General features: G+C 37.1%; 1 protein-coding gene across 1 annotated transcript in view; it reads left to right on the forward strand.

Annotated features, from left to right (window-relative positions):
- The window catches only part of TLL1 (tolloid like 1), a 325,786-nt gene that overhangs the window by 236,539 nt on the left and 70,921 nt on the right, over positions 1 to 18,326 (forward strand). The window contains exon 10 of the mRNA XM_052654737.1: positions 15,081 to 15,183. Coding sequence (XP_052510697.1) covers positions 15,081 to 15,183 — 103 coding nt within the window. The remainder of the gene's footprint in view (positions 1 to 15,080; positions 15,184 to 18,326) is intronic.

Consider the following 18,326-nt stretch of genomic DNA (forward strand, 5'->3'; position numbering starts at 1 on the left):
TCATGGCTGCAGTCACCATCTGCAATGATTTTGGAGCTTGAGAAAATAAAGTCTGTCACTGTTTCTATTGTTTCCCCATCTATTTGCCATGAAGTGATGGGACTGGATGCCATGATCTTATTTTTTCTAATGCTTTTTAAAGTCTGATTTTTCACTCTCCTCTTTTGCTTTCTTCAAGAAGCTCTTTAGTTCCTCTTTATTTTCTGCCATAAGGGTGGTGGCATCTGCATATCTGAGGTTATTGATATTTCTCTTGGCAATCTTGATTCCAGCTTGAGCTTCATCCAACCTGGCATTTTGCATGATGCACTCTGCATAAATGTTAAAAGGCAGGTTGACAATATACAGCCTTGATGTACTCCTTTCCCAGTTTGGAACCAGTCTGTTGTTCCATGACTGGTTCTGTTGCTTCTTGACCTGCATGCTGGTTTCTCAGGAGGCAGTTAAAGTGGCTCATCTCTTTAAGGATTTTCCACAATTTATTGTGATCCCCACAATCAAAGGCTTTGGTTTAGTCAATGAAGCAGAAGTAGATGTTTTTCTGGAATTCCCTTGCTTTATTCATGATCCAACAGATTTTGGCAATTTGATCTCTCATTCCTCTGCCTTTTCTAAATCCAGCTTGCACATCTATCTGGAAGTTCTCGCTTCACATACTTGGAAGCCTGTCTTCAAGGATTTTGAACATAACCTTCCCAGCATGTGAAAGGAGTGCAATTGTGTGCTAATTTGAACATTATTTGGCATTGCCCTTCTTTGGGATTGAAATTTCCATACATAATTTTAATATGTAATAAAATAATTTTAATATTTTGGATAAAAACAAATACTTCATACTGCATATTTTTCTCAAGAAAGCATAAGTATTTGTTTTTTATTCTGAAAAAGATGTCTTGAGTACATAATTGAAAATAAGAAAATGTAAAATATTTTGAGCTACTTACATCAACTAAATTTTTTACAAAACTGAAAACATACATATTAAAACCAAAATGAAGAATATTATAGAACAAATGGATGAGAGAACATTAATCCTACACATATATGAAGAGCTCTTATAAATTAATAAAGATTTATACTATATTAGACAATGACTTAAGAGTGTAGGATAGTTATTGAAATATCAGGGTAAATAGATATTTAATCAATGTATTAAACTGTTTACTGTCATTCTTTATCAAAGTAATGTTATTTGAGCCAAAAATGATATGTTGTATTTTATCAAATTTTCAAAGAGAGTGAATTACAATATCAAACAACTGTAAGAGTACCCAACTCCTAGAACTAAACATTGACATTTAATGTTTGTAGATTTTTTGATGATGGCCATTCTGACAGATGTGAGGTGATATCTGATTTTAGTTTTGTTTTGCACTTCTCTAATAAAGAGCAATGTTGAGCATCTTTTCATGTGTTTGTCAGCCATCTGTATGTCATCTTTGAAGAAATGTCTGTTCAGGTCTTTTTCACACTTTGATTGCGTTGTTTGTTTCTCAGGTGGCGACTTGTATGGGTTACTTGTATATTTTGGACATTAATCTTTTGTCAGTTGTTTCATTTGCTATTATTTTCTCCCATTCTGAGGGCTGTCTTTTCTCCATTTTTTTTTTTTTTTTTTTTTAGTTTCCTTTGCTGTGAAAAAGCTTTTAAGTTTGCTTAGGTTGCATTTGTTTATTTTTGTTTTTATTTCAGTTACTCTATAAGGTGAGTCAGAGAGGATCTTGCTGTGATTTATGTCATAGAGTGTTCTGCCTATATTTTCCTCTAAGAGGTTTATACTTTCTGATCTTTTAAATCTTTAGCCCATTTTGAGTTTATCTTTGTGAATGGTGTTAGAAAATGCTCCAATTTCTTTCTTTTACAGGTTGCTATCCAGTTTTTCCAGCACCACTTATTGCAGAGGCTATCTTTGCTCCATTGTATATTTTTGCTACCTTTAAAAAAAATTAGGTACCTATGCTTCTGCTGCTGCTGCTAAGTTGCTTCAGTCGTATCTGACTCTGTGCAATCCCAAAGACGGCAGCCCACCAGGCTCCCCCGTCCCTGGGATTCTCCAGGCAACAACACTGGAGTGGGTTGTCATTTCCTTCTCTAATGCATGAAAGTGAAAAGTGAAAGTGAAGTCGTTCAGTCGTGTCTGACTCTTTGCGACCGCATGGACTGCAGCCTATCATGCTCCTCCTGTAGGTGTGTGGGTTTACCTCTGGGCTTTCTATCTTGTTTATTGGTGTATATTTCTGGGATTTTTTTGCCAGTACCATACTGTCTTGAAACCATAATCACAGAAAACTAGTAAATATAATCACACTAGGACCACAGCCTTGTCTAACTCAATGAAACTAGGCCATGCCCTGCGGGGCCACCCAAGATGGGCAGGCATGGTGAAGAGGTTTGACAGAATGTGGTCCACTGGAGAAGGGAATGGCAACCACTTCAGTATTCTTGCCTTGAGAACCACATGAACAGTATGAAAAGGCAAAATGATAGGATACTGAAAGAGGAACTCCCCAGGTCAGTAGGTGCCCAATATACTACTGGAGATCAGTGGAGAAATAACTCCAGAAAGAATGAAGGGATGGAGCCAAAGCAAAAACAATACCCAGTTGTGGATGTGACTGGTGATAGAAGCAATGTCTGATGCTGTAAAGAGTAACAGGGTCCTATTTCCTATGCATAAAAACCTGGAATGTTAGGTCCATGAATCAAGGCAAACTGGAAGGGGTCAAACAGGAGATGGCAAGAGTGAACGTCGACATTCTAGGAATCAGTGAACTAAAATGGACTGGAATGGATGAATTTAACTCACATGATCATTATATCTACTACTGCGGCCAAGAATCCTTTAGAAGAAATGGAGTAGCCATCATGGTCAACAAAAGAGTCTGAAATGCAGTACTTGGATGCAATCTCAAAAGCAACAGAAAGATCTCTGTTCGTTTCCAAGGCAAACCATTCAATATCACAGTAGTTCAAATCTATGCCCCAGCCAGTAACACTGATGAAGCTGAAGTTGAACGGTTCTATGAAGACCTACAAGACCTTTTAGAACTAACATCCCCAAAAGATGTCCTTTTCATTACAGGGGACTGGAATGCAAAAATACGAAGTCAAGAAACACCTGGAGTAACAGACAAATTTGGCCTTGCAATATGGAATGAAGTAGGGCAAAGGCTAATAGAGTTTTGCCAAGAGAACGCATTGGTCATAGCAAACACCCTCTTCTAACAACACAACAGGAGACTCTACACATGGACATCACCAGATGGTCAACACCGAAATAAGATTGATTGTATTCTTTGTAGCCAAAGATGGAGAAGCTCTACACAGTCAGCAAAAATAAGACAGGTAGCTAACTGTGGCTCAGATCATGAACTCCTTATTACCAAATTCAGACTGAAATTGAAGAAAGTAGAGAAAACCACTAGACCATTCAGGTATGACCTAAATCAAATCCCTTATGATTATACAGTGGAAGTGAGAAATAGATTTAAGAGACTAGATCTGATAGAGAGTGCCTGATGAGCTATGGATGGAGGTTCGTGACATTGTACAGGGGACAGGGATTAAGATCGTCCTCATGGAAAAGAAATTCAAAAAAGTAAAATTGCTGTCTGGGGAGGCCTTACAAATAGCTGTGAAAAGAAGAGAAGTCAAAAGCAAAAGAGAAAAGGAAAGTTATAAGCATCTGAATGCAGAGTTCTGAAAAACAGCAAGAAGAAATAGGAATGCATTCCTTAGCAATCAATACAAAGAAATAGAGGAAAAGAACAGAATGGGAAAGACTAGAGATCTCTTCAAGAAAATTAGAGATACCAAGGGAACATTTCATGCAAAGATGGGCTTGATAAAGGACAGAAAAGGTATGGACCTAACAGAAGCAGAAGATATTAAGAAGAGGTGGCAAGAATACACATAAGAACTGTACAAAAAAGATCTTCATGACCCAGATAACCATAATGGTGTAATCACTCACCTAGAGCCAGACATCCTGGAATGTGAAGTCAAGTGGGCCTTAGAAAGCATCACTACGAACAAAGCTAGTGGAGGTGATGGAATTCCAGTTGAGCTGTTTCAAATCCTGAAAGATGATGCTGTGAAAGTGCTGCACTCAATATGCCAGCAGATTTGGAAAACTCAGCAGTGGCCACAGGACTGGGAAAGGTCAGTTTTCATTCCAATCCCAAGGAAAGGCAATGCCAAGGGATGCTCAAACTACCGCACAATTGCACTCATCTCACATGCTAGTACAGTAATGCTCAAGATTCTCCAAGCCAGGCTTCAGCAATATGTGAACCGCGAACTCCCTGATGTTCAAGCCGGTTTTAGAAAAGGCCACAGATCAAATTGCCAACATCTGCTGGATCATTGAAAAAGAAGAGAAATCCAGAAAAACATCTATTTCTGCTTTATTGACTATGCCAAAGCCTTTGACTGTGTGGATCACAATATACTGTGGAAAATTCTGAAAGAGATGGGAATACCAGACCACCTGACCTGCCTCTTGAGTAACCTATATGCAGGTCAAGAAGCAACAGTTAGAACTGGACATGGAACAGCAGACTGGTTCCAAATAGGAAAAGGAGTACATCAAGGCTGTATACTGTCACCCTGCTTATTTACCTTATATGCAGAATACATCATGAGAAATGCTGGTCTGGAAGAAGCCCAAGCGGGAATCAAGATTGCCGGGAGAAATATCAAACACCGCAGATATGCAAATGACACCACCCTTATGGCAGAAAGTGAAGAGGAACTAAAAAGCCTCTTGATGAAAATGAAAGAGGAGGGTGAAATGTTGTCTTTAATGCTCAACATTCAGAAAATGAAGATCACGGCATCCAGTCCTTCCCATCACTTCATGGGAAATAGATGGGGAAACAGGGGAAACAGTGTCAGACTTTATTTATCTGGGCTCCAAAATCACTGCAGATGGTGACTGCAGCCATGAAATTAAAAGATGCTTACTCCTTGGAAAGAAAGTTATGACCAACCTAGACAGTATATTCAAAAGCAGAGACATTACTTTGCCTACTAAGGTCCGTCTAGTCAAGGCTATGGTTTTTCCAATAGTCATGTATGGATGTGAGAGTTGGACTGCTAAGAAAGCTGAGCACCGAAGAATTGATGCTTTTGAACTGTGGTGTAGAAGAGTCTTGAGAGTCCCTTGGACTGCAAGGAGATCCAACTTGTCAGTTCTAAAGGAGATCAGTCCTGGGTGTTCTTTGGAAGGAATGATGCTAAAGTTGAAACTCCAGTACTTTGGCCACCTCATGTGAAGAGTTGACTCATTGGAAAAGACTCTGATGCCAGGAGGGATTGGGGGCAGGAGGAAAGAGGATGACAGAGGATGAGATGGCTGGACAGCATCACCGACTTGATGGACGTGAGTTTGAGTGTACTCCGGGAGTTGGTGATGGACAGGGAGGCCTGGCGTGCTGTATTCATGGGGTCGCAACGGTTGGATATGACTGAGCGACTGAACTGAACTGAACTGATACTGTCTTGATGTCTGTAGCTTTGTTGTATTGTCTGAAGTCAAGAAAGGTGTTTAGCTAAATTCTTCTTTCTCAAGATTGGTTTGACTATTCAGGGTCTTTTGTTTCCATATGAACTGTGAAATTTTTTGTTCTAGTTCGGTGGAAAATGCCATTGGTAATTTGATAGGGATTGCTTTGAATAGATTTCATTTGGTAGCATTTTCGCAGTATTTATACTTCCAACCCACAAATATGGAATATCTCTCCATCTGTTTGTGTCATCTTTGATTTAGTTCATCAGTGTCTTATAGTTTTCTGTATACAGTTTTAAAATATCTAATTTTTGAATTATATATATTAGAGACAAAATAGAGAAGAATATATACTGACACAATGCTTATTTCTCCCTTTTGGTTTTATAGATAGGTTTTTATTTCTTCTTCCTTTCATTTCTGCAATAAGTATATATTATTATATCCAGGGGAAATATTTTTATATAAAAATTTTGTTACACAACGTTAATAATGTTGTGTATTAATTAATGCCACAGAACTATATACTTAAATGAGTTAATATGTTGTTTTATGTTCATTTTCCATAGTAAAAACTAATAAGATTGTTGGTGTACATATGTCTTGCTAAGACTGAGCCTCCTGAGGTAAGATGTCCATGTGTGTATATTCAGTCATGTCTGACTCTTTTGTGACCCCATGGACTGGAGCCTACCAGGCTCCTCTGTCCATGGAATTTCGCAGGCAAGAATATTGGAGTCGGTTGCCATTTCCTACTCTAGGGAATCTTTCTGACCCAGGGACCTAACCACATCTCCTGTACTGGCAGGCAGATTCTTTAGCACTAATGCCACCTGGATAGCCCCTGAGAAGTTCCTATCCAATCCCAGGCTGTCCTTGATGTTGTATAGGAAATACTGGCGGTAGCCCAGAATGTGCCTCTGGGAATATAGTTATATTGAGCTGACAGAAGCACACAACATCGATTCTTTTATCCCTTAGAACTGATTGACCTTTCAACAAGGGCATATTGCATTTGTCTTAACTAGAGTTAATATTTTTTCTTTTCCTGTATAGCCCATTTAAAAACTATCATTTGACTTCTCATTTTGCAGAACTCTCTCTTTATAGAATCTAATGATTTACACATATATGGTCAATTTACAATATAAAATTTATATTGCCAAAGGCTAATGCTTAAATTTAGCAATTTTTAGGTGTAGAAAAAATCTTTGATCTTATAAAAATAAATGGATCTTATGGCTTGTGAAAGAAATCTTTGTCATCGAGAATCTTATAAACATAGAGCAAGAAAAAGGCCTAGTAACTTAAAAGGCAAACTAAAACCTAATGAACGAAAGCAAGATTCAACTTGTCATGGATTTGCAGTGATAGAACTTAGATCTTGTTTGGAGATCCAGACACAACTGAAGAGAGGATATTATTTAATTCAGAGTTTGAGAGATTTGAAGAGTTTCCAGAAATAGGAAAGCAGGAAGCAGAATTCCAAGTAGAATTAAGTATACCTAGAATAAAGAAATACTGAAATCAGGGTACTTTGTCAGGACCCAGTAGCAAGAGTCAGGGGTGAGTGGAATGAAGATTCTATAAGACAGTGAAAATGAGGTAGCAAAAGTAGATTATAACCTAGAATCTTTGAGCCCAGGCTTAGAAATTTGTAAGGATGGATGTAAACGCCAACGCCAGTACCATGATGGGAACTCAACTTTACTGGGATTAAAAAGGTCATAGAGTGCAGGATGAATTGCAAAAGAGCACAGCTGAAAAACAAAACATATCTTTTGAAGCTATTGATTAATTCGGAGAAGCATGGAGAGCCCTGACAGTGATAAAGAAGTAGGAGAATATTTTCAAGTGCATTGCAGAGTATCTATAGAAATTGGCAACTGATTAGATACAGGGGTGGAGTGGGAATTAAGGAAAGGCAAGTATAATAAATGTTCCGATGAACAGCTGGTGATGACAAATCATAATGTCAAAATGTATATATATTATCATATACATTTAAGCAAAAAATTATTTGCATAGCCTAATCCAGTTGCTGGTTTTCACCTGTCGTATAATGAATCCCTGATGGCATTAGCATCTGCCTGAGTTATACAACTAGTCTGTTGTAAAACAGGGGCTTAAACCAAGGCCTCAAGTTCTCCTAACTATTCTTCTTTAGATTTTAAATTAAGAATCCCTTACTTTAACACGTAGAGTTTCCTGCAAAACTTTAAAATTAATGTTTTTATGTCTTCCAGCTTAATTGGATTAGATAAATTAGATTAATATTTTTATTTATTTCCTGACTGTTTCCTAACTGTAGGAGTTGGTGATGGACAGGGAGGCCTGGCATGCTGCAGTCCATGGGGTTGCAAAGAGTTGGACACGACTGAGTGATTGAACTGAACTGAACTGAACTGTTAGGATTTATATTGTGAAAGATGTTCAAATATGTACCATGAAAATAATAATCTGTGAGAATATTAACAATGTACTTAATTACCTTAGTGTTTTTCTACACATTATTTAATTAAATTTTTCTGATTTAATTCTGCTGAGATCAGTCTTATATGATGATCTCCATTTTATAGCAAGAATTCATTCAAACTCAGAAAGTTTAAGTAAACTAGCAAAATAAGAACCTAGAATTTGAACCTCAACTTTATGAATCCCAGTTGCAAACAACTTTTAGTATAAAAATAAATGTAAATTTTCCCTTTAGTATGATACAGTTCAGCTCTGAACAAAACCTTAATTATTAATTATTTCAGAATTTGGCTAATCTTTCTAGAGAGTACATACAGTAAAAAACAATATTTTTGCCTTGTCAGCTATACAGTTTGTTGAAATACTTAATTCTACTATTATGTAAAAGCAGTCATAGACAATGTGTAAAGGAATGTGTACAACAAAATTTTCTTTACAAAAACTGGCTGCAAGCTGAATTTGGCCCATGGGTATAGTTTACTGCTTTTGCTCCTAGTCTCATATCTGAGAAGAAAACAGCTATCTCCCTGGAGAGTTTATTAGACTTTTCCAAGCTGTTTTTGGATGGAGCCCAGAAATCAATTTTATTTTACTGCTTTGATTCTAATGTTTCTTTCTTAAGAATTATTTAATAATAGTCTAATTGACAATATTTCTATAGTGCTGAAGATAGGGAGCATCCTCAGCACTATAAAGTATAAATCTTTTTTTTTATTGGTGTTTTTATGCTGCTTATGGAATTTGTTTAGGTAGTCAATAATATCTTAATTGTGCTGACAGCAGTTCACTGATTATATCTTTCTCTAGAGACTTCCAGACATCTGTTCCCTTGACTGTTGATCTGCCTTTCTTCAAGACAGTTCACTCTCTATGATTGTAAAACAAAGTTTTAATAAGTAAACTCCACAGCAGTTGAATCCATTTAACTTTGTAGAATAGCAACTGAGACTCCAAGTAGATCACAGGAAATCTTAGAATTGTCCCCTGTATTTCCCTCAATCCCATGTTCCAAGGGAACTATGATTAATTATAAATTATAAATGGTAACTAGATACATATAAAACATATATGTAATTGTGCTAGATAGTTTTTATTTCATCATTGTTTGAAAAATGATGCAACATATTTTTATAAAATAGCACAATATAAAACACTCAAATATTTTTCAAGTGTTTTTAATTTGTAATTCAAGTATGGCTTCTGCTAATAACCATAGTCAAAGGCCAGTGTTTTACTTCTGCATCAGAACCCTAAGATTTGATTTTAGAAAACTTGTCATTATTACATTTTCTGCTTCTAAAGGAATCTGTGTTTTACATTTAAGTAGGCCAGTTTTGTTCCTTCACAGTACTTGGAGTTTAAAACAGAAGATTAAAAACAAGATAGGAAACTGTTCTGTTTAGAGTTAGCCCCCCTTCCAACTGTGTGTGTGTGTGTCTGTGTGTGTTGCAGGCTTCAAAAATTAACTACCATAAGCAACTCAACCACATTGTTTCAATTTTGAGTAAATTCTGATCATACACATCTCTCCAATTTAGCTGATTTTTTCCTCACCAAGGAGGAAGTTGAAACTCTTTGCATGCCATTATAAAACTCTTCTTTATATCCCAAAGGGAAGCCACAAAAGAACCTTGAGGTCTACCATTTGTATCTGTATTCTGGTTTTCCATCTCTGCTATAATGAAAAAGTTCTCATTAATTATAGTTGAAACCTGCTCCTTGTTACAGGGAGAATACAAATGGAGAATGAAACTTCGTATCAGAAAGTGGTATTATTCCACATTTGTAGCAAACTTAAATACAAAGTTAAGGGGGAAAACCATAAATTATTTCCAGTTAAATCCTAAGAATAACCTAATGTTGAATTAGTATTCAGAGTTGGAAGAGCAAACATATTACAAACATATTTCAGGAAAATAGAAAATATGCATTTTAGAAATCAAGTATTGAGGATTACTGAAATAGAAAGTGAAAAAAAGTCTTTTGTCCTTTGATATTTAGAAATTCTTGTAAATATTCTTTTAGAATATTTAGAATAATAACATCAGAGAAAAAAACAAAGGAAAAATAAAAACTATAACTAAAATAGAAATAAATAAATGAAAAGTTTTATTAAAACAAACCAAATTATACCATGCCTACTCTATTATACTTAAACAACACCATGTCTCTATTTTCACATCCTTGATATATTTCGCCACTTGGAATCAGGAAAGTACGTGTTCAAAAAGACTGATAAATGTTGAATTTAATGGTAAAATGTTAATACCACTGTAAGGTGCAACTGATTTTCATTATATTTAGACAAATTCTTACTTTCTACCACTGTGAAATGATTATTTATATTGGCAATTAAAACCAACTATGACATACAATTTCATCAATAAGCATTGGGGTGCTAAGATATAAAATCTCTCTCTCTTTAGTTGCTAAGTCATCTCTGACTCTTGCAACCCCATGGACTGTAACCTGCCAGGCTCCTCTGTCCATGGGATTTTCCAGGCAACAATACTGTAGTGGGTTGTGTTTCCTTCTCCAAAGATATAAAATACCATGATAAATATTTATGTTGTTTCTTCATTCTCAGTTCAGTTCAGTTGCTCAGTCGTGTCTGACTCTTTTGTGACCCCATGGACTGCAGCACAAAAGGCTTCCCTGTCCATCACCAGCTCCCAGAGCTTGCTCAAAATCATGTCCATCGAGTCGGTGATGCCATCCAACCTTCTAATCCTCTGTTGTTCTGTTGTCCCCTTCACCTCCTACCTTTAATCTTTCCAAGCATCAGTTCAGTCAGTTCAGTTCAATTCAGCCAGTGTCTGACTCTTTGCAGCCCCAAGGACTGCAGCACGCCAGGCCTCCCTGTCTATCACCAACTCCTGGAGCTTGCTCAAACTCATGTCCATCGAGTCAGTGATGCCATCCAACCTTCTCATCCTCTATTGTCACCTCCCCCTACTGCCTTCAGTCTTTCCCAGCATTAAAGTCTTTTCCAAAGAGACAGTTCTTCACATCAGGTGGCCAAAGTATGGTAATTTCAGCTTCAGCATCGGTCTTTCCAATGAATATTCATGATTTATTTCCTTTAGGATTGACTGGCTTGATCTCCTTGCAGTCCAAGGGACTTTCAAGAGTCTTCTCTAACACCACAGTTCAAAAGCATCAGTTATTCTGTGCTCAGCTTTATTTATAGTCCAACTTTCAGATCCATACATAAGTACGGGAAAAGCCATAGCTTTGACTAGATGGACCTTTGTCGGCAAGGTAATGTCTCTGCTTTTCAATATGCTGTCTAGGTTAGTCATAGCTTTCCTTCCAAGGGCAAAGCATCTTTTCACTTCATGGCTGCAGTCACCACGTGCAGTGATTTTGGAGCCCCAGAAAATAATGTCTGTCACTGTTTCTACTGTTTCCCCTTCTATTTGCCATGAAGTGATAGGACCAGATGCCATGATTTTAGTTTTCTGAATGTTGAGTTTTCAACCTACTTTCTCTCCCTCATCTTCCAGTTTCATTAAGAAGCTCTTTAGTGCTTCTTTGCTTTCTGCCATAAGGGTGGTATCATCTGCGTATCTGAGGTTATTGATATTTCTCCTGGCAATCTTGATTCCATGTTATGCTTCATCCAGCCTAGCATTTCGCATGATGTACTCTGCATAGAAGTTAAATAAGCAGGGTGACAATATACAGCCTTGATGTACGCCTTCCCAATTTGGAACCAGTCTGTTGTTTCATGTCCAGTTCTAACTGTTGCTTCTTAACCTGAATACATATTTCTCAGAAGGTAGGAAGGGTGATCTGGCATTTCCATCACTTTAAGAATTCTCCACAGTTTGTTGTGATCCACACAGTCAAAGGCTTTGGTGTAGTCAATAATGCAGAAGTAGATGTTTTTCTGGAACTCTCTTGCTTTTTTGTTGATGCAACAGATGCTGACAATTTGATTTCTGGTTCCTCTGCCTTTTCTAAATCCATCTTGAACATCTGGAAGTTCATGGTTCACATACTGTGGAAGCCTGACTTGGAGAATTTTGAGCATTACTTGCTTAGCATGTGAGATGGGTGAAATTGTGTGGTAGTTTGAACATTTTTGGCATTGCCTTTCTTTGGGATTGGAATGAAAACTGACCTTTTCCAGTCCTGTGGCCAATGCTGAGTTTTCCAAATTTATTGGCATATTGAGTGCAGCACTTCCACAGCATCATCTTTCAGGATTGGAAATAGCTCAACTGGAATTCCATCACCTCCACTAGCTTTGTTAGTAGTGATGTTTCATGAGGCCCACTTGACTTTGCATTTTAAGATGTCTGGGTCTAGGTGAATGATCACACCATCATGATTATCTGGGTCATGAAGATCTTTTTTGTACAGTTCTTCAGTGTATTCTTACCACCTTTTCTTAATATCTTCTGCTTTTGTTAGGTCCATACATTTTCTGTCCTTTATTGTGCCCATCTTGTAATGAAACGTTCCTTTGGTATCTCTAATTTTCTTGAAGAGATCTCTAGTCTTTCCCATTCTATTGTTTTCCTCCATTTCTTTCAATTGATCAGTGAGGAAGGCTTTCTTATCTCTCCTTGCTCTTCTTTGGAATTCTGCATTCAAATGCAGAATTTGAATGCAGAATTCTTTCCTTTTCTCCTTTGCCTTTAGCTTCTTTTTTCCCAGCTATTGATAAGGCCTCCTCATGTAAGTAGTAAGATTTTCCCTACTTTCTTCAACTTAATTACAAGACCAGCAGCTGACTCTGGCTCAGATCATGAACTCCTTATTGCAAAATTCAGACTTAAATCGAAGAAAGTATGGGAAACCACTACACCATTCAAGTGTGACTTTAATCAAATCCCAGGATCAGGGTCTTTTTAAATGAGTGAGTCCTTCCAATGAATATTCAGGACTGATTTCCTTTAGGATTGACTGGCTTAATCTCCTTGCAGTCCAAGGGACTCTCAAGAGTCTTCTCCAACACCACAGTTCAAAAGCATCAATTCTTTGGCTCTCAGCTTTCCTTATGGTTCAACTCTCACATTCATACATGACTACTAGAAAAACCATAGCTTTGACTAGATGGACCTTTGACAGCTAGTTAATGTCTGTTTTTTAATATGTTGTCTAGGTTTGTCATACCTTTTATTCCAAGGAGCAAATGTCTGTCAAGTTCATGGCTGCAGTCTCTATCTGCAGTGATTTTGGATGCCAAGAAAATAAAGTCTGTCACTGTTTCCATCTTCATTATACAAAAAAGTAAATTAGTTGAGGATTGCTTGAAACAGTTTGTACTCACCTTTCTGTTAAATAGTGTGCTGAAGACAGAAGTATATGCTTTCCAACACAAAAATGGTAGTACTTTTGCAAATATGAATTCAAGACTCATTATTTTTTCATTTGCTTAAGAGTCTTCCTATATTCAGATTTTATATTGTCACAAAAACATTCTGGTTATGCAGTTACAAACTATATTTTTATATTAGAAGTATTTCAAACATTCATAACTTTTTACTTTTAGCCAAAGTCCATTTTGACTTCTAGAGTAAAAAATACATGCACTATACACCCTAAGCATCTTAGATATTATTAGCAGAATAGAGTTCGAATGAGTTTTTCAATGTAAAAATTATTGTTCAAGTGAATTTTACCTCATCAGATATATGCATTTCTTATGTCATTTTTCCTCTACTTTTTGGTGTAATCAACTGAAAAAATGTTAATTATCTGGAAAGTAAAGTATTTTTATAAAGCAGTAAGAAAACTGTCTTTCCTTGAGTTATCCTTGAATTATCTTCAAAAGTAGGCAATGGCACCCCACTTCAGTACTCTCGCCTGGAAAATCCCATGGACGGAGGAGCCTGGTAGGCTGCAGTCCATGGGGTTGCTAAGAGTCGGATACGACTGAGCGACTTCACTTTCACTTTTCACTTTCATGCATTGGAGAAGGAAATGGCAACCCACTCCAGTGTTCTTGCCTGTAGAATCCCAGGGATGGGGAAGCCTGGTGGGCTGCCATCGATGGGGTCGCACAGAGTAGGACACGACTGAAGTGACTTAGCAGTAGCAGCAGTAACATTTCAAAGCAAAGTACAAAATAAAAGGTCATGTACAAGATCTTCTAACTTAAAAGGTCTTTGAATATATATTCTTGAATTTAGAGAAGCATAGTGACATCTGTCTTTGATTATAGTTATATGGAGAAATTTTAATTCTAAAGCTGTATTTAAAACATTTCAAGTACACAATGATATTATATTCCTGGAATATGGCACATGGTGGTTATTTTAACATAATTATAGATGTCTGAAATAAATTATTAAAACACAGTCATAACAAAATCAGAACTTTTCATAGTTAAGTTATGTTTATCTAAGAAAATTCAAAATAAAATGTTTGATAGTATACATGTTTCAATGCCATTCTTCCAAATCATCCCACCCTGTCCCTCTCCCTCAGAGTCCAAAAGTCCGTTCTATACATCTGTGTCTCTTTTGCTGTCTCGCATACAGGGTCATCATTACCATCTTTCTAAATTCCGTATATATGTGTCAGTATACTGTATTGGTATTTTTCTTTCTGGCTTACTTCACTCTGTATATGTTCGATACAGGATACAGGATGCTTGGGGCTGCACGGGGATGATCCAGAGAGATGATATGGGGTGGGAGGTGGGAGGGGGATTCAGGATTGGGAGCTTGTATACACTCATGGCAAATCCATGTCAATGTGTGGCAAAACCAATACAGTATTGTAAAGTAAAATAAAGTAAAAATAAAATTAAAAAAAATAAATAAAATAAAATATATTAAAAAATAAAAAATAAAATGTTTGAATAAAGATTTCTCATCTCACAATTGTTCAATTAACTTTATAGAAGTTTAGTTTAATTGCTGAAATGTATAGTTTATTTATTGGCATTGGGCTTCTAAATTGTTAGACATTAAGTTGGGAAAATGGATTTTCTTAGGTTTTATTAAAGAAAAAATATTGGATACTAATATAGGAAGAAGAAAAGAATTTGCTATTAGTCTGTTTGCACAGTAGATCTGGGTTTCTAGCCACCTGAAATTATAATCATTTTTAATCTGCATATTTTTTTTCCACTTTGCAGATTGTTTTAAATTTTACTACAATGGACCTATACAAAAGTAGTTTGTGCTGGTATGATTATATTGAAGTAAGAGATGGGTACTGGAGGAAGTCACCTCTCCTTGGTAAGAGATTTTTTTTTTTCTTTTTTTGCTTTTTGCGTGTCTATATATATAGTCTGTCTTATCCAGAGACAGTTCTTTCAAGAGTCATCTTAGGGTTTAAGGTACATGAGACCAATATTTTAATTTTTATTATACTTTTTTCAATCATAGCAAAAATAGTTACAGATAGACAACAGATTAATTTAAATGAGCTTAAATTATGAGATGGTGCTTGGATCTGAACATGATGATTTAGAATAGCTTATAGTGAATACTCCTCACATAGTCTATATTTTTAACTTTAAAATCAGAGTTTTAATGGGTAAACCAGATAAACTGTGTGTTTGTGTGTGTATGCTTTGTTTTTCTTTCTTTGCTAAGGCAGTAGAGAGTGAGGTGTTAGGTACATGTTCAACTGCTGGCTTTCTGCACCAAAAATATTGGTTCCTACTGTAGACATCACAGTTTTGCCTCTCAGGTTTTTGTGGCTTAGAAGGTGTATATGTAGTTTGTATCATAAATTGTAGGTCAAATTTGGTGCACATCAAAGTATCCTACCAACCTTTAACCACAGACCGCACATTAACTTACATGAGGCAATTTCTGTTGCCCTCTGTTTCAGCTAAAGGTGAGAGCTGCTGTGAGCATGTGAGTATCTACTCTATTGATTTTTTTTTTTGAAATTGTAACTTTCTTCTATTTTTAGAAGTAGCTTTGCTCAGTTGTTTTTGAGTGCCTACAGATCTTTTCTTCTTAACATCTAAAACCTGCTGCATGGACATATTTGTATTAAAAGTGATAGCAGCCTTAGTAAATCCAAGACATCTGTAGAAATGCTTAAAAATAAGGAAACATAAAGATGTGAACTAATTCTCTGTCAGGTTGAGGAACACCTTGCCTTGAACCTTTAGTTTCTTAGCCTTGTAGTAGTTGTCGTTCTTTAGTTGCAAAGTCCTCTCTGACTCTGTGATCCCACTGCCAGGCTCCTCTGTCCATGGGATTTCCAGGGCAAGAGTACTGGAGCGGGTTGCCATTGCCTTCTGCAGGAGATCTTCCCAACCCAGGGATCGAACTCGTGTCACCTGCACGGGCAACAGTGGATTCTTTACCACTGGGCCACTTGGGAAACCCCAGTTTCTTAGCCTAGATGAAGCTGTTTATAATATATTGATATATGTGTATGTTCCTAATAAAACATTTCATTAAATTCATATTGAAAAATCAAATCTAAAGCTGAAATACTGAGAACACTTTCTTACAGCAACATCAGCATTACATACTGCAGGGTGTAATAGCCTAACACACTGGTTCAGTCTGACCACAGTGTTCATATGGAAAGCTTTCCCCACTATTTGCTCTGAGACCTTGCTCCTCAGAGTGTAGCCACCACATTGGCAGCACCATACCTTCTGAAACAGACTGCATTTTAACAGACACCCTGGCAATTCATATGATTTACAGCTTTTTCTCTTTTAGTCAGGTTTCTGTCTTCCAGTTTCCTTTTATTCAGAATTGAATAAATGGGGTCACAAGAGTCAGACACGACTGAGCGACTTCACTTTCACTTTCACTTTATACACACTAAGTTGCTTGACTGACTCTTGTGACCCCATGGACTGCAGCCCACCAGGCTCCTCTGTCCATTGGTTTCTCCAATGGCAAGAATACTGGAGTGGGTCGCCATTTCCTCCTCCAGCGGATCTTCCCGACCCTGGGATCAAACCCGCATCTCCTGCAGTTCCTGTATTGGTGGCAGACTCTTCACCACTGAGCCACCAGGGAAGCCCATATGTATATATGTATGCTCAGTCATTCAGTTGTGTTCAACTCTTTGAGCCCCCGTGGACTGTAGCTTGTCAGGCTCCTCTGTCAATGGAATTTTCTGGAGCAGGTTGCCATTTCCTATTCCAGGGGATCTTCCCAACCAAGGGTTGGAACCTGCATCTCTTACATCTCCTGCATTGGTAGGCAGATTCTTTACCACTAGCAGCACCTGCAAAGCCTATATCTATCTATCTATCTATCTATCTACACACACACATATGTTATTTTATAGATTATGTTCCATTATGGGTCATTGCAAAATATTGGATATAGTCCCCAGTGCTATCCAGTGAGTCTTTGTGGTTGATCTATCTCATATTAGAATAGTGTGTATCTGTTACCCTCATGGGCTTCCCCAGTGGCTCAGTGCTAAAGCATCTGCCTTGAGTGCAGGAGACACGGGTTCGATCCCTGGATGGGAAAGACACTCTGGAGGAGGGCATGGCAACCCACTCCAGTATGCTTGCCTGGAGAATTTCCATGGTCAGAGGAGCCTGGCAGGCTACAGTCCATAAGGTCACAAGGAGTCGGACACAACTGAAGCAATTTAACATGCATCCACATCTGTTAATCTCATACTCCTAATATATCCTTCTCCCCCTCACTTTCCTACACATTGCAGTATAAGAGACATTACTCTCTTTTACATGGCCTTAAGTTTTTAATACATGCCCCTAATACTATTTAGGAAGGTTTTTTTTTTTTTTTTTTTGGCCTGCTAGCTGTTAGTATAAATGTGTTTTATCTTTTTTCATATACTAAAACTATGTAAGAAATCATTAACAAGGGTACACAAAAATGAATGACAATATATTATTATTTGTAGAATTATTTCATGTGTATTATCATATTTAACTTTTTACCATCAATATGAAAGCTTTGAGCACAATAGCAAACATACAGTAAGCAATGAATATTTGTAGAGGGTTGAGGGAGGGAAGAAGAAATGACAGTTATCATTATATTCATTCAGTATTATACTTGCCTTTGGGTACACAATCAGAAAAATATCAGAACTCATACTCAAGTCTTCTAATATTTTTCGCCATTCTGCCTACTACACTACGTGTTATAGCTTTATAGATGGGATGGAATGTATGTAGTAACATAAGATCCTTAGGCAGCCTGGAGGTTTCTGTGACAAATGGCCACTGAACTTGCCTAAACAAAGAACTACAGTTGAGCTGTCACTTCCCAACTAATGACCAAACTGACATTTAAAGTAGTTTTTTCAGGATCACTTGAGGTCTTTTCTCTTCTCTGTGGAATAATATTCCCTACCTTGATGTATCATGTACAAATAGATGTTTTGAGCTAGCTGTTTCCTAGTTCCACAGATA

The sequence above is a fragment of the Budorcas taxicolor genome, chromosome 17, assembly GCF_023091745.1.
Source record: "Budorcas taxicolor isolate Tak-1 chromosome 17, Takin1.1, whole genome shotgun sequence".
In the NCBI taxonomy this organism is placed as follows: Eukaryota; Metazoa; Chordata; class Mammalia; order Artiodactyla; family Bovidae; genus Budorcas; species Budorcas taxicolor.